General features: G+C 35.0%; 1 protein-coding gene across 1 annotated transcript in view; it reads left to right on the top strand.

Moving 5' to 3' along the window:
- ERP44 (endoplasmic reticulum protein 44) overlaps nucleotides 1-22,650 on the top strand; it is a 124,860-nt gene that overhangs the window by 52,435 nt on the left and 49,775 nt on the right. Inside the window, exons 3-8 of the mRNA XM_020995538.2 lie at nucleotides 1,509-1,548; nucleotides 3,168-3,283; nucleotides 9,526-9,710; nucleotides 10,993-11,108; nucleotides 18,959-19,016; nucleotides 20,707-20,823. Of these exons, the coding sequence (XP_020851197.1) occupies nucleotides 1,509-1,548; nucleotides 3,168-3,283; nucleotides 9,526-9,710; nucleotides 10,993-11,108; nucleotides 18,959-19,016; nucleotides 20,707-20,823 (632 nt within the window). The remainder of the gene's footprint in view (nucleotides 1-1,508; nucleotides 1,549-3,167; nucleotides 3,284-9,525; nucleotides 9,711-10,992; nucleotides 11,109-18,958; nucleotides 19,017-20,706; nucleotides 20,824-22,650) is intronic.

Consider the following 22,650-nt stretch of genomic DNA (forward strand, 5'->3'; position numbering starts at 1 on the left):
GCCATTTCTTAATAAAAGACAGCAATGAAGTTTGCCACATTGATTGACTCTTCCTTTCACTTGAACACTTAGAGGTCATTGTAGGGCTATTAATTGGCATAATATCAATATTATTGTGTGTCAGAGAAGAGGGCTGCAGGAGAGGGAGAGAGATGGGGAAACAACCGATTAGTGGAGCAGTCAGAACACACAGCATTTATTGATTAACTTCATTGTCTTATATGGGTATGGTTTGTGGTGCCCCAAAACAATTTCAGTAGTAACATTAAAGATCACTGATCATAGATCACCATATCAGACATAATAATAATGAAAAAGTTTGAAATACTGTGAGAATTACTGAAATGTGACACAGAGACAGGATGTCAGCACATGCTGTTGGGAAAATGATGCCAATGGACTTGCTCAACGTGGGTTGTCACAGATCTTCAATTTGTGAAAAACAGAATCTGTGAGAAGCACGATAAAAGTGAAGTGCAATAAAATGAGTTAGGCCTGTACTATATTGCTATAAACCTCTCTACCTTGGCTGCCCTCTGAAAACCAAGGACTTTAGTCACTACTGTTGGAGGGCATCAAAGATGGTGAGGTCTCAGCACCATGTTAGAGCCCAAATGACTTCCATTCTGCTTTTGGGGCATAATTGCAACAACAAAACTTGAGTTTAAAAACAAACAACGGAAATATGTGGTAAATACATGGGGAGCTCTTCACAACAACAGGGTGAACATGACCAAGGAAGCACCTAGTAGGATGCCCGCTGCTCCACAAACTTACGCATATTGTGCCTCTATTTTTTTCTCTACTGTGCATAGCTGTGAGTGTGCACAGTTGCCAGTGTGAAAGTGAAAATGAGGTTACTAGGGGGCTGCTAGGTGGCGCAGTGGATAGAGAGCACTGGCCTTGGACTTAGGAGGACCTGAGTTCAAATCCGGCCTCAGACACAAAACACTCACTAGCTATGTGACCCTGGGCAAGTCACTTAACCCCATTGCTTAGCCAAAAAAAAGAAAAGAAAAAAGAAAATGAGGTTACTAATAAAGGCATGTGAATGCTTGAAGTTACAAAAGTTAAATGTACAAATGCTGTATGGTATTGTTAGCTGTAGAAAAATTGTTATAATCAAATGGACCATCTTTTAGAATTTTGAAGTAGCTTTGTGCCTATGTAGCCAATCTTAATTTTCTGTACTTATGGAGCTTATACACAAATCTCATTTACAACACCTAGTTTTATTTCTCTCCTAGCTTTTATGAAGGCTGATACCTAGCTAAATTGATTGATCTTAAATTGATCCTTCTCCTTCCCCTGATCCTTTGTAGATGCCAAGAACAATGAAATCATCTAGAGAGAATGTATATTAGAAGGCTGTGAAGCAAAGGGGCACTTCAATAACTGTATAAGTTGGCCCTGACTGATTGCATTCAGGTTTCTGAATAAAATTCAAATGATAGTAACAGAAAAAATATGGATATGAGTAACTTAAGTATGTTTTTTTTTAATTTTAGACAATGCTGATGTTGCTTTAGTTAATTTTTATGCTGACTGGTAAGTAATAGTTTTGCTTTTATGAATATTAATATTTTTTATGTTTCATAATTGAATTTTTTCTGGTAGGAAGGATTGAGAAATCTTTTTTTCTCCCATATTTATGGCCATTTAGATATAAGAAAAGGGCAAGGGAGCACATACCAATAAAAACAGTTTAGTGAATTGTTGATTTTAGGAGGAGAAAGGTACCTTCTCCTCCCCCTTTTCAGTTAATAGGTAGCACAAAACTCCATTTGATAAATATAGCAGAGAATAGAAAATATATTCTGGTTCCTTTTGACCAGCTAAAGAGAAGTGAGGGGGAGGATAATGAAAAGGAGTGATGAGAAAGAGGAGGAAGAAATAAGAAAAATAGAGGAGAATAGGAGGAAATGTATTGGGGAGATTACCTTCTTGTGCTCAGATGCCTAAAAGATATAGCACAAGGAAAGCTTTAGCTACCCTTAACAGCTTCATTATGGGACAAAATATATTCCCTGAGTTCTTTATTCTTAATCTATGCATGATTTAGTTTTTATGGTATAGATGGTTAAAAGGCAAAGGAAAATCATAACTATAATTTCTGTAGTGTGCCTTAGAGTTTATAAAGTATTTTTCTCACAACTTCATAGTTAGTTAAGTGCAGCCACCTCCATTTTAAAGATGAGGAAACTGAAGGTCAGAGAAGTTGGTGACTTGTTTGCTGGATACATGGCAGAAGCAGGCACATTCTCAGACCAGTTCCCATGGTCCTGGAAAAATAGAACAGAACTTAACAGTATAGTAAGGCTAATGATCATCTAGTATACCCACTCCTTTGTTTTAAACTTTTATTGATGCCTTTGGTTTTTATATTGCCTTAATTTCTGAATGAGGCAGCCAGGTGGCTTAGTGAATAGAGTACTAGGCCTGGCGTCAGGAAGACCTGAGTTCAAATTAGATCTCAGACACTTAAAAGCTGTGTGACCCTGGGAAAGTTACTTAACTTCTGTTTGCCTTAATCTACTGGAGAAGTAAATGGTAGGGTAGATAGTAAGGCCTAGAGGCCCCCCCTTCTTATTGTAAGGATTGTAGTTGATGCATCACTGCTCCTTGTGGTATTTTTGAAGTGTAAAGCTTTTTGTTTGGGTACACACACACACCCCCCACACCCCCCCATCTGTTTTGAAATCTAAGCCTAGCCCTCTATAAATTCTTATCACTTTTCTACTTTTAAAGATAACTGAACAGATATAATAAAATCTGAGTATCATAGTGATAACCAAGCACTTTTCTGAAAGCTTTAATTTCAGTTTTATATGTACTATTGTCATATTACAGTAGTATCACAGATTTCTGTTTCAGTGCAACTCTAAAAGATCTTTAGATATGTATTCATTCTGTAAGCCTTAGGTACTTTTCTTCCCTTATTAAAAAAAACCCAATCTACATCTTCATTCTTATATACTCTTTTTGGTCTTTGAATTCCTTTAGAAAAATACCAAAGTGGTTTAACTTTATTTGAAAACTGTTACATTGTAAATAAATTAATGGTATATTGTTTTCAACATGAATAAACTCACAGTGAGTATTAATAACTATAATAAAATCTGAATACTTCGTTTTTCCATTTTAATTTGTATCTTCACTGTGAATAGGTGTAGATTCAGCCAGATGTTGCATCCAATCTTTGAAGAAGCCTCCAATGTCATTAAGGAAGAATATCCAAATAAGAATCAAGTAGTGTTTGCCCGAGTAGATTGTGATCAGCACTGTAAGTACTCAGTCATATTGTAAGTGGCAAGGACCATCTTGTTCATTTTAAATGCTTTGTTACAATCTGTTTGAAGTGGCATACCAAAAAGGATTTTGTGACCTTTTCCAAGATGATGGTGATTGTTAATGTTTAATCTTGGGAAATTATTATCTAAAGCTTTACTTTCATCTTTGTGAAGTACTAAATTATGATATGGTTAGATTGGTTTTGTTATATATATATATACACATATATATGTATGTATATATGTATACATACATATATATGTATACACACATATACACATATATATGTGTGTACACATATATACATACATATATTAGATGAGAAAGAAGGAGAACTGGTACAAAATAGCAAGGTTTTAATTAGAGCAGTAATAATAAAACTTATTCAGATTTAAAAATAGATTTTAAGCTGGGTATGAATAGTGATCAGATTTCTAATGTCTTTAGAAACATCTTAGAGATTGACCACAATTTTTTTGTTTGTTTTTTGTTTGTTTTGGATAAGATCTGTGATTTGATCTGTATAGGCAACTCCCAGTGAGGAAAAGCCCTCCACTAGATGTAGCGCTCAGAAACTGACCCTCTTGGAGAGTTCTCTGGGAGCACTGAGAGGCTAAGTGAATTATGTGACTAGGGTTCCGTAGCCAGTGTTTGTCGGAACCAACATCTTCTGACACCAAGTTCAGCTCTCTCCCTATGACTACCTGGCTGCCTCAGCTGTTATAGTTATTTAAATCTTTTTTCTTTTTTTAAAATCAAAGTCATTAATTATTTGATTTGATTTAATGGATTATTGTTAGTTACTGTAGCACTTTATAACATCTTTGGAAGCTCAGTTGTCTGATTGCTATTATCATTTGAGCACTTGGAAAGATCTTATGTATGACTTGTTTGAAGTCATATATTACCACTGAATACCCTTCATTTTACGGGTCATGTTCCAGTGCACAAGAGCATGCCTGTCAGTTTCCTCTAACCTTCGGCTAAGAAGTATCAGTGCTGAAAGTAGTGCCTACGTTTTAGAACTGTCATTCTTAGGAGGTCAGTGTCTACCTCATTGCTAATTAGATGCCTCCCACTCTCCCTATCTGCTTTTCTTTGTTCTACTCATTCTGTGGAAAGGATTCGAAATAAAAATACTAGACTTTTTCTAGTATTTTTCTAGTGAATTTCTCAAACCTTCTATTCACAGTTCTCCCTCACACAAGCTAGTAACTCATTCCTAATCTAAATAATTAAGCAGGATAGAACCTCTAGCAGAGATATTTCATGCAGGTACAGACAGAATTCTTATCCTACTTCATCCCACACCACTTCTTAGGTTCTACCTCCTTCACTTCAAAGACTTTATGGGGGCAGATAGGCCACTAACTCCTGATTTGAAAGTGTGTGGGTTAAAAAAAAAAGTGTGTGGGTTCTCTTGGGTACTACAGTGTACATAGCAATAAAGTTTGTATTATAAAATCAGAAATCATGTTTTCATGCCTAGAGTTCCTAGGAAAAAAGTAGATATTCTCCTTATAGACTGTCAAATCCTCCGTTGTATGTTGGAGAGGTGCAATTGTTCTTAAAGTATGCTGGCATCAGTGCCTATATTTACCAGGGTTTGTTGTTTTTAGCTTTGCATTTTGCATCTGCTAAGTCTTGTATAGACGGCATTTCTTCCATTAGAGACTTATAAATTCAAGTTTCTAGCCATGACTTCGGTTGATGGAAGTTACATATAAGTGCATTTTCTATAGATTTTTTTCCACAGTGCTTAGCACCATGCCTGTCATGAGTAGGAACTTAAGAAATGCTTGTTGACTTGACTTTTCCCCCTATTATGAGAAATTCTTGTGTTTAAAAAAAAATGGATGACGTGGTAACTTTAATAAGTTTTTTTGTTCCTCTCTAGCTCTGTTGTTGGTCTTGGAGTTGCTTTTGTGTGAATTCAGGGTGGAAGAGTCACCCTGTAAGCAGTGGTGCAGGTGACCCTGTATTTTTCAAGTTAATATGTAGGGTGATCCAGGCAGTATGCAAGGTGGATACTTTCCTTACTACCCTTTAGGAGAAGATATTTTTGTGATGACGTTTTTAAAAATTACATTTTTCAACTATTTGCCTGTAAAACAATGGTGAGACACTTCCTTAATTCTGAGACACAGCAATGCTTACAGATACCACTATCAGAAATTGTTTTGGCTCAGTGTAATGAAGAATTTCATAAGAAGTAGAGCTATCAAAAATAAATTAGGTTTCTCCAGAGGTAATATATTCTTTTCCACAGAAGTGTTAGAGGATGGATTATCATTTATCTGGGTTGTATAGAGGAGTTTCTGTTCCATCCAGGTAGAAAGATTACATGGCCTCTTAGGTTCCTTCTAGGGCTGCTAGGTGGCGCCATAGTGCATAAAGTACTGGGCCTGGCGTCAGGAAAACTCGTCTTCCTGAGTTCAGATCTGGCCTCTGATACTAGCTTTGTGTCCCTAGCCAAGTACTTTAACCTCAATTTAAGCCTCAATTTCCTCATATGTAAAATGAACTGGAGAAGGAAATGCCAAATCAATCCAGTATCTTTGCCAAGAAAACACCAAATGGGTCACTAAGAGTTGGACATGACTAAACAAGTTTGTTTTCACTCTGAGATTGTGACCTGTGAAATCCCTTCTATAACTCTAAGAGTCTGTGGTTGTTTAAATTTATATTTTCTTCTTAGCTAGGTTGAGCATTTTTTAAACAATTATTTACAGTAATTTGTTGGAGATTGGATTTTGCCCTTAAGTATTATCAGTTCTTTATCACTTAATGACTTTTTTTTTTCTTGGAAACTGATACATGGGAGCATTGGATTTAGAGGTGAAAACTTCTCTTGAGATTATCAGGTCTAACTGTCTCCTTTCCTGATGGAAAATGGAGACTCCGAGAGGTGAAGTAAGTTGGCTAATATCATCCTAGGAATGTCTACTTGGTTACCTCATTTCTATCCTTGTAAGTATTTCTGCTGTAGAAAGAAAACCCAAGGCCTCTCCCCCTCAGTCACAGATCCTGTATGGTTCTTTTCAAGTAGGAGAGTCGCTTGAGTAGCTGTCTTTTCAACCATGTTAGTTTTTTTTTCCTTAACAGAATAAGGCTTCTTTCTTTACGCGGACTTATTCACTGAATGTGCTCTTGTTTCTCATACTACCTTTAAAGATAATGTTTTGGTGCAACGTACTTTGCAACAAGCACCACTCCAAACAGACCCCACTGAAAAGCATATTATTGCCCAGAAAGTAAGCAAAATTGCCTAGCAGTGTTGTCAGCCATTTGAAAGAAGAGGTGCCATTGAGAGAGAGGTGTGATCATGAAGGTCTTATCTTTTCTTTTCCTCATACAGTCATTCATAATGTACATCCAGCTGAGTCACTTAGGACTCCTTACTCCTAATCTAGTGTTTTTTTCTGCTATATCAGACCTGTAGTTTTTACCTTCAAGTCAGATGCCAAAAGCATTTAGCTTTTTAAAAATTCTGATACTCCTGTGTTTACCCATATCCCTTTGATGATAATAATAGTAATAGCTCTATTTTGTGTGATATAAGAAATAGGACAGGAATATTGTGAGTAACTATTATTTGTACTATATTTTAAAAATCTTTGCTTTGACCCTTCTGTCCTTAGCTACCACACCATATCTTTCTTCCCTTTCACTTCTGAGAACTGATTTCAGATCCTTGGGTGGTGACTTAGTGGCCTAATGATCTTGGGCTAATCACTTACTTTCCCCTGTCCTCGGTATTCTCATATGCTAGGTGAGGGGGCTAAACTAGATCAGGGGTTCTTCATCTTTATTTAGTGGACCCCCCTTTCTCAGAATGATTTTTTAAAAATTAATAACATAAGATTATAAAGGAAATCAATTACATTGAAATGCGGTTATCAAAATATATGTTTTTAAAGTTCATGGCCTTGAGGTTAACAACCCCTTATGGATGAAATTCTAAGGTCCCAGATCAGAAATTCATGATTTAACATAATGCTTTGGAATTTATTGTAAACATCAGCTTGGTGAGGTAGGTAATACATATGTTATCCTAGTGGTGTTTTGGTTTTTGGTTTTTTTTAAAAGACAAAGAAAATAAGGTTCAGAGAGCCCCAGGTAGGTACAGTGACTTGCCGGAGGTCATACAGTAAATTTGTGGCATAGCTAGTCTAGTGTTTCCTCTGTACCCCTATTTCTTTCTCTTCAGATCTTCCCTACAAACTTATATTAGTAGAACACTGGAACAATAGGTGTTAAATAGTTCATTGGTCTTATAGAAGCTCAAGTTGAATTGATTATATTCAGCAAAAACTTTAGGGCTCCTTCTCTTACTAAAGTCAGGTCTAAGGGTAAGTTGGACAGTCTGGTAGATTGGGAATAGCACTGGGATTCGCCAGAGAAGTTGGGTTCAAACCCTGACTCTTCTGTTGGTGACCTTGGAGAGACAAGTCCATTAACCTCTCAGTTACCTCTTCTCTAACACTTGTCCTCCTATGAATTCCTTAGTGATGGGTTATACTGGGCAGGGAGAGGGGGCCAGCGGAGGACTCTAGGTAGGGTCCTGGATTTTTTGTGGAGCACGTCAAAAAGCACACTGTCAGCAGTTTATTGTGTGCATTCTGCCTATTGCAAGTGTCTCTGCTTTAAGTAATAAGGCAGCTATAATTGACCAAGGCCTGTGAAGTCTCTGTAAGACCTGAACCAGCTGTACTTAGCAATTTTATGTTAATGGTGGCTACCTGGCAATTATAGATTTTAATCTTAATAGAGATATTTCATCAGCTTGAAATTTCATATAGAGGAGACCTTAACTGTATAATTTGTACACTAGAATTCCCTTAGGCTATCACATCATTTAACTGTTTCCCTAAACTGTGTGTATTGTATTGCAAGGGATGAAATGCGGTCAAACAGAGGTACCTTCAGAAAAGCTTGAGATAGTGGGAGAAAGAGTCTACAACCTTTTTAGGGGAAAAAAAATCTTTCTCCATTTCTTTTTTGTCAACTAGCAGTTACGTTTAAGGAGAGAACCTGAAATTCCTATTAGATGAGGCAGGGTTTTGGGCCCTATTTTGTCACAGTCATAACTATTGACCTGCCAGTAGGTTTTATATGGTAGAAGGACCCATGAAGGGAAGATATTCCCTTCCACTAGAAGGAGTCTTATTTTTATTGTAATAAGTACTTAATTTTATGTTATTGCTTGGGGTGACTTCTGATGCTTGATGAAAGGGATTTTTCACTCTTCCTTCTTAATAGGGGATACTTAAACATTTTTAAGATACATCTGTGATCTGGATCTGCTTACCCATCAATGAAAGTTGGAAGACGGGATCTATGCTTTTGAAGTTTGTAAGAAAGAATACACATAACCATAAAAACAAAGAGAACAGTAAAATGTTGAAAAGCAGACTATATCCATTCTTCCTTCTCAGCTTGCTTTTCTTTATTCCTCCTTCCCTGCTATTGAAATCTTTCTTTTAAAGGCTCAGTTCAAATGCCTTCTTATCCAAGAAACCTTTCATGATCCCAGCAGATTCTAATGTTCCTTTCATGCTTCCTTTTCTTTTTTTCTTCTTTTTTTTAAACCATTATTTGTGTGTAGGTCTTTCTTCTCTACCACATTAGAAGTGCCTTGGGGAAAGTAAAATTTCATTTGTTTTTATATCCCTTGCAAGATCTAGTGCCTTGCAAGATAGTGCCTTACAATCTGTCAATAAACAAGCATTTAATTAAGTGCCCTACTAGGGAGTCACTATATAACTAGGGAGTTATATAGTGTATATATAGTACACTGGGCCTAGAGTCAGGAAGACCTGAGTTCAGCTTTGGTCTTAGATACTTGCTAGCTGTTTGAACCTGGTCAAATCATTTAACCTCAGTTTGCCTCAGTTTTCACAATTATAAAATGGGGATAATAATAGCACCTGTCTTGCAGATTGTGAGGATCAAATGAGATGATATTTGTCAAGTTCTTAGTACAGAGCCTGGCACATAGTAGACAATAAATATTTATTTGCTTCTTTCCTACTAGATTGTTACCTCCTTGAAGGCAGGGATTGAGTTTTTCTTAACTTTGTGCTTACACTGTGTTATATACACAGCAGACGCTGAGGAAATGTTAACTGACTTGATTTTTGATAAGACAAAGGCCCAACTTACCTATTCTTTTAATATGACTGAAGCAGTTTTTGGTTTTTTTTTAACTTTTCCATTCTTCCTTTCTCTTAGCGGAAATAGCCCAAAGATACAGGATAAGCAAATACCCTACCCTAAAACTGTTCCGGAATGGTATGATGATGAAGAGAGAATACAGGGGTCAGAGATCAGTGACAGCAATAGCGGATTACATCAGGCAACAAAAAAGTGACCCTATTCAGGAAGTTCATGACTTGGAAGAAATCAAATTTCTTGATGTAAGTTCCTGAAGCAACTTTGTTCAGTACCTGTCTTGTAAAAAGAACTGTATTACATTAGAAATCTTATTATAACCAAAAAAAAGTGATAAATTACAGTTCTTTAGCCAATATGTTCTTTTTTTTTGATTCACTTCAGCATTTCAGCATAATCAAACAGTGACTGCTCTTAAAGCCTGTTATAGGATTAAAGTTTATTGTAATAGAATTTTATCTGTACTGATTTTACTTTTTGAATTACATTTTAAGATGGCAGCTATCATTTTGCTACATGAAAAATTGTTGATTAGAATGTATAGAGTACATTTAAATCTGACTGATTTGAGTTTATTGGCAGGGAGGAGGAAGGTGTAAATCCAGATTTTTTCCCCCATACATATGGCTTAAGTTAGGTTAACCAAAGAGATAGTATAGAAAAAAGCACCAGAATTGGAGTCTAAAATCTTTTGTTTACATCTTTGCTCTGCTACTTTCTTTCAGTGTGACCTTGGCAAAGTCACTTATTAACTTTTCTGAAGTTTCTATATCTGTAAAAAAAAAAAAAAAGGGAGCTGGGCCCCCTGTGCAGTAAGGGTCCTTTTCACTCTTTAAGTCAGTGCTCCTAGGAGAAATATCGTATATAGTTTTTTGCTTTAATGAATTAAAATAACTTGTAATCATTTGTCTGTCACTTATTTACATATAAGTATTAATTTGAAATGGTGCTTGAAATCAGTTTATCCTTTTAAATATTTTAAGTATTTTCCCCTCTTTACACTGTTAATTTACCTTAAAATTCATTTTTTCCACCATAAATTGTGCCAAGGTCAGTTGATAAGTGTTTAAGTGCTTACTACATGAACTTGTAGTCAGCCCAACCTTTTTTTTATATCATCACAAATGTTAAATTTGTGTAGTTCCACTTACTAAGGTTTTATTATATTTTAAAATGCATCCAACCCAAAGTTTAAAATTTTAAATGAGAAAAAAGACTTGCTAATTAATTAAACATTTAAAAATGGATTTTGGCCTTTCAGAATAAAATGCTGAAAATAAATTTTAATAAATTTCTGGCTGTCATAAACATCAATACTAAACCAAGCATTTTTTCATATTATGAGTTTTAGTGTTTGAGGTTGAATTTATATTTGGTTATGTATATATTTGGGAACATGAGTGACAGCTATAGCTCTTTAGATACCTGAAGAAGGAATATATAGTGTCATGTTGATATAGTATGTAATAGGGTAGAGAACGTTATATGTAAAGAACATTATGTGCATGCTTTTTTTTATGTTTATAGCGCAGTAAAAGAACAATTGTTGGATATTTTGAACAAAAGGACTCAGACAACTATAGAACCTTTGAAAGAGTAGCAAATATTTTGCATGATGATTGTGTCTTCTTTTCTGCATTTGGGTAAGTTGATTAATGTTGGTATTTGTATTTTTTATTTTTGACTCAGCCTCATAGATCTCATCTGATTCTGAGACTTTGTAATGTGACTTTCTATTAAATTTCAGCTGCTGTTGAAGGGGATTATTATGTATATCTAACATAGTTGCTTTCTCCTAGAGCCCCACAGTGTCTCAACCTTCCATTGCTTTTAGGCAATGCAAAGAGTGCATCTAAGTATCCTGCCTAACCAAGGTCTAGAGGGATCAGAGGGTAACTGGGGTCCCACAGTGATGGAAAAATTGAGGGTGGGTACTCAAAGTCCTTAATGAATAAGGCAAGGTGAAATCCAGAGAAAGGGGTAGAGGGCACCCCTCAAACTGGAAAAGTTAAAAACTAAAGCCTTACATTTAGAGGAGAAAGCAGCCACAGAAGTATTGATGGGAACAACTTAAAACCAGAGAGCTCAGCTAGAAGTTACCAAGACAGAGAAACCAGGGTAGCAAAGCAGACAGGTAGGGGACAAACTGACAAATAATTGACAGTTGAAGCTCTCAGCACTGTTGGTCATGCTACTATTTTAAAGGGCATGCTCTCCAGTGTGAAGTTAATACATTACCAACCAGCATTATTGCAAGGATTGCTAAACTGAGTGCTGCATAATTTTGATTTTATTGTTGCTATTGACAATAATTATTGCCAAGATTCAGCCCTAGTAACCTTGAAGATCCACTATGTATATCACCATTCTCTCCTTTTCCATAGGACCTAATACTACCTTGCATACTATTGCAGTATATGAAAGAATTTCAAGTCTAGACCATCCTAAATACCAGGGTTCCAATAATTCATGGACAGAAAAGGGTGTGGCCAAACACTAGCCATGCCTGGAGGTGGTCACCCCTATTTGTACTATCTGGTTAGTCAAGGCTTTCTATCACTGCTACCTTACAAAACCAGGCCTCCTCCCTGCAACCTAACAAAAGTTACTTCCAAGGTAACACTCTATAAAAAGGCCTGGCTTGTACTGTTTTAGAGAGATACAGAATGAGAAAGCTCTAATCCAACATCCTCTTTGGGAAGAAATCTTTGATCTTTGCTCAACCTTGCCTTACTTTCAGGTCTCAACTGAATGTATTAACTACAATTCCATGTTTCCCTACTTTGCCTCCCTTGTTTCCTTTCTGTGTTCTCTTCTCTACCTCATCCTGATCTGGCAAGATATCCTGACCTTTTATTAAGCTTTCTCTAACTCATATCTCTTAGTCCTAGTCCTCTCTTCTAACAAAGCATTTGTCTGGCTAGTCCTACTTAACACCTGGGTAACAGATTTTAAACTCCTTGTCTGTGTTCTTGCATTCCTGATATTTGGTGATCTGGTCTTATATACTGAGCCCCAGCAATAAGAATTCTTGTAAAGTCCTTTAGGTAATCTCAGTTAGTGTTGTCCCATCACAGGCAGTAGCTGAGAATATTTGTAAAAATTCTTTAAAACCAGAGTATTCAACTAGATAACTTCTAAGCTGCTTTCTAATGCTAAATCTGTGATCCTATGATCTTTTGATGATAAACAGACCCCAAATTCTGCGTCATATGGTGGCACAGCCCTGGTAAGTGTTTGATATAGGGCAAAAATATTAAAAGCATCCTTTTCTGATCATGATGCAGTAAAAAATTACATGTGATAAAGGGCCATGGAAAGTTAGACTAAAAACTAATTGGAAACTAAATAATCTAATCCTAAAGGATGAGTGAGTCAAACAGCAAATCATAGAAACGATAACTTTACCCAAGAGAATGACAATAATGAGACAACATACCAAAACTTATGGGATGTAGCCAAAGCGGTTCTTAGGAGAAATTTTATATCTCTGAATGCTTATATGAATAAAATAGAGAAAGAAGAGATCAGTGAATTGTTTATGCAACTAAAAAAGCTAGAAAAAGAACAAATTAAAAATCCCCAATTAAATACCAAATTAGAAATTCTGAAAACCAAAGGAAAGATTAATAAAATTGAAATTGAGAAAACTATTGAACTAATAAATAAAACTAAGCTGGTTTCATGAAGAAAAAAAATCCAATAAAATAGATAAACCTTTGGTTAATTTGGTTAAAAAAAAGAAAGAAGAAAGCCAAATTACCAGTATCAAAAATGAAAAGAGTGAATTTATCACCAATGAAGAGGAAATTAAAACAATAATTAGGAGCTATTTTGCCCAACTGTATGCCAACAAATCTGACAATCTAAGTGAAATGGATGAATATCTACAAAAATATAAATTGCCCAGATTAACAGAAGAGGAAATAAAATACCTACCCTCATTTCAGAATAAGAAATTGAACAAGCCAATATTAGCCAAGAGATTACAGCAACTTATCACGAGGATAATACATTGTGATTAAGTGGGATTTATAACAGGAATGCAGGGCTGGTTCAATATTAGGAAAACCATCAGCATAACTGACCGCATCAACAGTGAAATTAACAGAAACCATATAATTATCTCAGTAGATGCAGAAAAAGATTTTAACAAAATACAACACCCATTCCTATTAAAAACACTGGAAAGCATAGGAATCAATGGAATTTTCCTTAAAATGATAAGTAGCATCTATCTAAAACCATCAGCAAGCATTATATGTAATGAAGATAAGCTACAAGCAATTCCAGTAAGATCAGGGGTGAAACAAGGATGTCCATTATCACCATTGTTATTCAATATTGTACTAGAAATGTTAGCTTTAGCTATAAGAGAAGAAAAAGAAATTGAAGGAATGAGAATAGGCAGTGAGGAAACAAAACTATCACTCTTTCTAGATGATATGATATACTTAGAGAATACTAGAGAATCAAGTAAAAACTACTTGAAATAATTAATTACTTCAGCAAAGTTGCAGGATGTAAAGTAAACCCACCTACATCATTGGCCTTTCTTTATATTACTAACAAAGTCCACTAGCACGAGCTAGAGAAATTCCATTTAAAGTAACTGTAGACAATATAAAATATCTGGGAGTCTGTCTGCCAAAACAAATCCAGTAACTACATGAACACAATTACAAAACGCTTTTCACACAAATAAATTCAGATTTAAATAAATAGAAAAATATCAGTTGCTTATGAGTAGGCCAAGCTAATATAATAAAAATGACAAATCTACCTAAATGAATTTACTTATTCAGTGCCATGCCAATCAAATTACCAAAAATTATTTTATGAAGCTAGAAAAAATAATAACATAATTCATCTGGATGAACAAAAGTTCCAGAATATCAAGGGAATTAATGAAAAGAAGTGCAAAGGAAGGTAGCCTAGCTGCACCAGATCCAAAACTGTATTATAAAGTGGCAGTCATCAAAACTACTTGGTACTACTGGCTAAGAAATAGAGTGGTGGATCAGTGAAGTAGGTTAGGTACACAAAACACAGTAATCTTACAGTAATACACTATTTGATAAACCCAAAGACTCCAGCTTCTGGATAAGAACTCACTATTTAACAAAAACTGCTGGGAAAACTGGAAAACAGTATGGAAGAAACTAGGCGTAGACTAACATCTTACACCACATGTACCAAGATAAGGTCAAAATAGACACATGATTTAGACCTAAAGGGTGAAACTATAAGCAGATTAGGAGAGCAAGAAATAGTTTACCTGTCAGATCTGTGAAGAACTTATGACCAAACAAGAAATAGAGAACATTGTGAAATGCAAAATGGATAATTTTGGTCACATCAAATTAAAAAGTTTCTGCACAAACAAAGCCAACACAACCAAGGCTAGAAGGAAAGCAGAAAGTTGGGAAACAATTTGTACAGCCAGTGTTTCTGATAAAGGCCTTATTTCTAAAATATGTAGAGAACTAAATTATATTTATAAGAATGCAGATCATTCCTCAATTGATAAATGGTCAAAAGATATGAACAGGCAGTTTTCAGAGGAAGAAATTAAAGCTATCTATAGTCATATCAAAAAATACTCTGGGGGCAGCTAGATGGCGCAGTGGATAGAGCACCGGCCTTGGATTCAGAAGGACCTGAGTTCAAATGCGGCCTCAGACACATAACACTTACTAGCTGTGTGACCCTGGGCAAGTCACTTAACCCTCACTGCCCAACCAAAAAAAGAAAAAAAAATACTCTAAATCACTATGGATTAGAGAAATGCAAATCAAAACAACTCTGAGGTACCACATCACATCTGACAGACTGGCTAACATGACAAAACAGCAAAATGGTAAATGTTGGAGATGTGGGAAAATTGGAACACTGATGCGTTGTTGGTGGAGTTGTGAACTGATTTGTCCATTCTGGAGAACAATTTGGAACTATATCCAAAGGGCTATAAAACTGTGCATGCCCTTTGATCCAGCAATACCACTACTAGGTCTGTATCCCAAAGAGATCATAAGGATGGGAAAAGGACCCACATGTACAAAGATATTTATAGCAGCTCTTTTTGTGGTGGCAAAGAATTGGAAATTGAGGGGATGCCCATCAATTGGGGAATGACTGAACAAGCTGTGATATATGAATGTAATAGAAAACTCTTGTTTCATAAGAAATGGTGAGCAGGAAGACTTCAGAAAAACTGGGAAAGACTTGCATGAACTGATGCTGAGTGAAGTGAGCAGAACCAGGAGAACACTATATACAGTAACAGCAACATTTTGCGATGACCAGCTTTGTTAGACTTAACTCTTCTGAGCAGTGCAATAATCTAAGACCATTCCAAAAGACTCACATTGAAAAGTGCTATCCACATCCAGAGAAATAACTATGGAGTTTGAATGCAGATCAAAGCATACTATTTTCTCTTTCTTTTGTTTTTTCGTTCTCATGGTTTTTCCCTCTTATTCTGATTCTTCTTTTACAACATGACTAATGTGGAAATATGTTTGGTGTAATCATATGGGTATAGCCTATATCAAATTGCATACTGTCTTGGGGAAGAGGGAGTGGAGGGAGGGGGGTAAAATTTAGAACTCAGAATCTTATAAAAATGAATGTTGAAACTAAAAAAAATTTTTTAAAAAGAGAAAAGAGTTTGATATGGGAATCAGCATGAATTAGAAAGCAGCATTTTAATGAAACCTTTGAGGTAAGATCTTGGTTAGATTTAATTATGGTGAATAACTTGAGAGTTAACATAATTTTATAAAGAATTACACTGAGCCTAAGGATTCTAATAGGTATGAGTGAAGAGAGAGTGCATGTGAGATGATAGTTTGTGTAAAGACATGAATATGGGAGATGGATTGTAAGATAAAAGAACAGTGAGTAGACCAGTGTGACTAATGTGAAATAAGTGTGAAAGCATAGGTGGGAGTCAGATTGTCAAAGATTTTAAATGCCAGGGTGTGAAGTTTAAATTTAAAATGTTATTGGAAGCTACTGGAAAATTTTGAGCTGGGGGATAACATGGTCAGACCCATGCTTTACAGAGGTGGTTTTGGCAGCTGTGTGGCGAGGGAGCAGAGAAGAAACAGGAGGGCAAATTAGATGCTCAAACTGCCAGTGTAGATATAAGTCTTGATTTATACTGATGGCAAAAACACAAAATCGATTAGTTTAAAATTTACCTTTTGTTCTGTGTATTCTTTAGTTTCTTTAAAAAATACTCCTTTTAAAATTGCGTTTCACGGTTACTGCGTAATCATAATTGATGAAAATGATGGGTAGCTTAGATTGGGAAATGGTTAAAACATATGTTACATGAATATAATGGAATGTTACTGTACTGTAAGAAATGATAAATCTGAAGAATACAAAGAAACTTGAGAAGAGGTACATGAAATGCAAAGTGAGTACACAGAGCCCAGTAAAGAGCGTATACCAAGATGACAACAATGGAAATGAAAACAAGAAAAATGAATCAGGATAGGTTCAAGTCCTCCCTCTGACAATTCTTACCTATGGGAAATTAGGCAAATCACTTAGCCTCTGGGCCTACTCATATGTAAAATGAGAGTGGGTATCTAGTTGGCCTCTAAGGGCCCTCCCAGCTTTAGACCTGTGTTCCCTATGAATACTGCCTAACACTGCTGAATCAGCCCGGTCTTAAAGAAAAGAAAATTCCCTCCTGTTCCTTCCTTGGAGAGGTGGAGGCGCGTGGCTGTGGAACATTACACTGTCACATTCTGTTGGTTAGTTTTGCTGAACTGTTTTCTCTCTCTCTCTTTTTTTTCATTTGTTACCAAGGGAATTCCATGGGTAGGGAAGTGGGGAGAGATATATTTAAAAACAAAAGATTAATAGAACATTTTAAAAAGCAGGTTTAATAGGCATGTTTGGGTTTTTGTTTTTTTGTTGGGAATTTTGTACTGGTATTTAAAATGTGTTGTTTCTGTGTTCTCTCTCTCCTCCTCCCCACTCCCAAACATCAGTATTACTTCCCAATAGAATACTCCCTTGTAACAGTAAGTATAATCAAGGAAATAGAGCAATATTTTGGCCACATTTGAAAATGTATGCCTCATTCCATATTTGTTTTCACCTATCTTTTTGCCAGTAGGTAGGAGGCATATTTTATCATAAAATCTTCTAACTTGACAGTTAGTGACTGCATTGATCAGAATTCTGAAGTATTTCATTGTTTTTTTTTTCTTTGCCTTACTGTCATTGTTATGTAAGGCACTCTGGTTCTTTGCCACCCATCACTTCATTCGAGATTTTACAAGTTTCTCAGAATTATTCATATTTATAATTTCTTACAACACAGTAATATTTAATACAGAAAAATCAACTATTATTGATACCATTATTTGTTTAGCTATCACCCAGTTGATGAGCACCCATTTTACTACCACTTTTTATTACAAAAATGTGCTATTATAAATATTTTTATATATGTGACCTCCTGGATATATACCTAATAGTTGTATTCCTGAATAAAAGGGTATATACAGTTGAATGATTCTTTTAAGAATAATTCCAGATTTTTTTCCCCCAGAAGTAGACTAATTCACAGCTTCTTCAACAGAACATTAGGGTTCCTGTCTTTCCATAGTCCCTCCAACATTTATCGTATTTGATTTTTCTCATCTTTGCCTTTCTGAGTGTGAAGTGAATCAAAGTTGTTTTGATATATACTTCTCTTATTATTAGTGATATGGAGGATTATTTATAGGTTTCTTCTTTTGAAAAGTACGTGGTCCTATTTGTCAATTGAAGAATGGCTTTTACTCTCTATGTATGTCAGTTATATTTTTATCTTGGATATCACACTTTCATCTGCTGAAAAATTTTATTTTCTCTAGTTAACTGCTTTGTTTCTAAAGCTTTTTAAGTTTATATAATTGGATTGTCTCTTTTATCTCTTATGATAACATTTATCCTTTGTTTAGAGAAGAATTCTTCCTCTAACCATAGTTGTGTAAAATATTTCTACTTTAATTTTTTTACAATTTTACATTTATAATACATAAATTTCAGCTATTTGGATGTAGAAAATTGTCATCTATCCAGTTGAAGCTTATTGTATGTGGCATAAGATGTTTAATTAAGTGAATTTTCACCAAACTGCTTTCTAGTTTTTCTAGCATCTTTTGTCAGATAGTCCTTATTCCAGGAAGTTGTCATCCTTGGGTTTATCAAATAATGAGCTACTATGTTTGGTTGCTTCTAGTCTTGGTTACTTACTTGGTGCATCCCATGGATCAATTTTTCTATTTTTTCACTACTACCTAATAGTTTTATTGATCTTTGCTATAAGGTAGAGTTAAGTTCTGGTTGTCTTCATTTTTGCTTTTTATGTACAGTTTTCCATTGAAATATAGTTAGCCAAAGCTACTGAAATTTCATTACTTTTTTTAAACTTTTGTTGTCCTAATGGAAAAAGTATCTTCATTTACTTCTTTATTCTTATTAGGTCTGTTTCAAAACCAGAAAGATTTAGTGGAGACAACATAATCTACAAACCACCAGGGGTAAGTTTATTGGAAAAATGACCTGCTACTTGTTACTCATAGTATTTCAGCTCTTGCTTCCATGAATCATTTATGTATATATAAAATTTCTAAATAACTCCATTTATTTATTAAGCACCTACTTTGTTTCCAGGGACTGTGTCTTTTGGACAAATGTTTATAGAATTCATGAGGGAAAGGAGACCTTTTATGTAGTTATTTCGTCAATGTCACTAAATGGTATTCTGTTGAACTAAAATTTAGTACCCAGTTTGTATCTGGGAAGCATCTTATTAATTTATATGGTTTAATATGATATATATTGGTAAATGTACTAATATGTTCAAATACCTAATAAATAAAAAGAAAATTTAAATATTAGTTGTTTTAATGATGCATTGAAATGATGCATCTGTCTAGTATTGGTTCATTTTTCTTCCTCTTTATGAAATTTTGATGTATGCCATAGAGATTGTTTTACTTGCCATGTTCTTGGCTACAAGGAATTTTGTTTTGTAGCGTAGCTTAATAAATTTTTGTAAAGAAAATTCTAAGTGCTATAATTTCCTTTGATTCCTGATGTTAGTCCAGAATCAAATAGGTAAATCAATAAGGTCAATTATTGAGAAAATCAGATATTATGTGTAAGGTGCATGTGTTTTAATTTGATGAGGCTACATGATAAGGAAGTCTCATTGTTTCAGAAATAATTTTTTCTTCCATAGGGTTTCAAACATTTCAAATCAGTCGACTATTTATTTGAGCTGTACTTTTAAAAATATTGCTATCACATAAGGGGAAAAGATATTACATGTAATTATTAGTTGTGACAGTGATAATAGCCTGCTTTTACATAACACTTTACAGATTGCAAAATATTTTCCTTCTCCAAGGTCATCCAGTTAAATGGCTGAGCCAAGTCTTAAACTTAGATCTTCTGACTCTAACTTTAGTGCCCTTTCTGCTACATTATATAGTTTATAAATATATGTAGGCAGTGCTTCTGTTTTCTCAGAATGCTTTCTCTTGGCTGTTACAGTGAATCCTAATATTTTATTTTAGCCAATATTACATTCAGCCATGCTGTCCTACTAAAAAAACTTTTGAATCAAAACCATTAACAAAGAACACAATTAGCTACTGAAAGGTAAATCTTTCCACATACTTTATCTTGTAGAGAAGACCTGAATAAACTACAAAAGTTCAAATAAGGAACTGAATAAACAAAAAGCCTAGATAAGTTAGTAATCCTAATAATTATATAGCCTTCTGAATAATTAGCCACTTTATAAAATTAGAATATAAAATTTTTTCATTAGAAACATTGTCTTATGCTTGTTTTCTTATTCATACATTGCCTTAGTCATGCAGCGTGTAGGCATTGAGTACATACTTGATAAATAATTTAATTTTAATGATGAGTTATCCAGTTAATTAAACATGCCATCTTAAATCTGTTGTATTTTCTAAGTACCTGCAAGAATTGTTACCAAAACGGAGGGGCAGCTAGGTGGCGCAGTGGATAGAGGTCTGGCCTTGGAGTCAAGAGGATCTGAGTTCAAAGCTGGTATCAGACACACAACATACACAACACTTACTAGCTGTGTGACCCTGGGCAAGTCACTTAACCCTGATTGCCTAGCAAAAAGCAAAACAAAACAAAAAAAAAGAATTGTTACCAAAACTTTGGTTCAATTTCTTTTCCTAACAGGAACATGCTCCTGATATGGTATACCTGGGATCCCTAACAAATTTTGACTTGGCTTATGCTTGGACTCAAGATAAATGTGTTCCTCTTGTTCGGGAAATAACATTTGAAAATGGAGAGGTATGGAATTTTCAGCATTGTCTTTTTAATTTATATTTTTCTAAGAGCAAGGTTTCTGTATCCCTCAGATGCAAAAATAATTCATTTGTGTGCTTTTATAATTGAAGATGGAGAAAAAGAAATTACTGCCTTTATGGCCCCCTATTCTCTTTAAGACAGATTTAATCATAGTAAAAATGAAAGCTCTACTAAAGTCTTCCTAATGCCTCATCTTGGTTGGAGGTGACCTTTGATTTTTCAAAGACCATTCCAGGAGAGTGTAAGTAAGTTTCGGCAGATCCTATTAAGTTGGAAAAGGTGGTAGTAGACTATATGCATGCATTTCATCTGGGGACCAACAAAGCTAAATGTGGAAAGGCCTATCACCAGAAGACTGGCCACTATAGGGGATGAATTTTTTTCAGCCACAGCAGCTTCTGAAGACCTTCTACCAGTACATGGAAGGGTTATGATCTACATTGATAGAAGGAATGATGACACTCTGCTGAGATCACAATAAATTAAAGTGTACATCTAAGTAAAAATGAACATGACTATGAAGCTAGTTAAAATTATAAAATTCTGTGGCAAAGTTACTTTAGTGTTCTACAAGGTACCTATAGATATAATGCTTTCTTTGTACATCATATTTTTAAATAATAATTATGATAATTTATATTCATATAGTGCTTTGAGGCCTATAAAGTGCTGTCATTGCAACTAATTATCACCTTTGAGATAATGCAGCTAGCATCCTTGTTTTTTAGATGAGAAAGAAGCTTAGAAAAGACTAAAGCACTTGCTTATGGTCATATAGCTAATAGTATCTGAAGATCTTTTGATTCCAAACCCAGTGATCTTTCCTGTGTATCAGGTGTTCTTATGATGTCTGAGTATATTTGAGGAGGTCATTGAACTTGGACGGGGAGAAAAATTAAGTCTTTATTTTCACTAACTTTTTCCCTTTGTAATCCTATATGTTTTATTTTATGCATTTAAAAACATTATATATATGTACACACATATATATGTATATGTATCTTATATAAGTACTTTCTCCAATCAGTATCTGAATAATAATTGTTTGTGTGCTATTTGAATTGAAGATAGAGACAAAGCAGTTAACCCTTTGTGTCCTCTCTACCAAATCCAGAGCACACACCTAAACTCTTGAGTTTTGTACCAGTGTAAAATAAATTCTCAAAAGATCCAGGAATCTAAAAAGAGAAAGATTGAAAAATTGAACTGGTTCTTTAGCCCAACTGACTCTTAGGTCTTGCTTTTCTTATCCCATGTGAGTTATTTTGGAATACATTCATTTTAAGTAAAACACTCTTTTGTACAAAGTAACATGACTGCCTTCCCTCCCCTCCCCTAAAATAGGTCATATGTAGTTGCTGAGCCTTTCAGAGGCCAAGAAGATGGGGCAAAGTTGCTGAACCCAGAACTCAGAGTAGATAAATCACAAATTATGCCAGTTCAATAAATTGTCTTTTCAAGCAGTTAAGGTTTCATGAAAACAGATTAAACGTCCCATTTTGTTTGCTATTAAGGGATTTTACCTTTGCTTGAAAGTCATATGACTTCAAATTACAGATACATTAGCAATTCACAAACAAGCTTTATAAACTTGAGAGCTGTTAACTTATCAGTTTCTGAGACTGCTTAAAAATCTCTTATGATCTTTTGAGGTACTCTTAACTCCTAGCTAGAAGTGGAAGATCCATAGGTTTAGAGCCAAAAGTGACCTTAGAAGTCATCTAGGCTAACTTCTTTTATAGGTGAGAAAAAGTTTCAGAGATGTTAAATGCCTGAGGTCTTACAGATACTAGGTGACAGTTTTGATCC

Source organism: Phascolarctos cinereus, unplaced genomic scaffold (assembly GCF_003287225.1).
Source record: "Phascolarctos cinereus isolate Bilbo 61053 unplaced genomic scaffold, phaCin_HiC Scaffold_4;HRSCAF=312, whole genome shotgun sequence".
Taxonomy (NCBI): Eukaryota; Metazoa; Chordata; class Mammalia; order Diprotodontia; family Phascolarctidae; genus Phascolarctos; species Phascolarctos cinereus.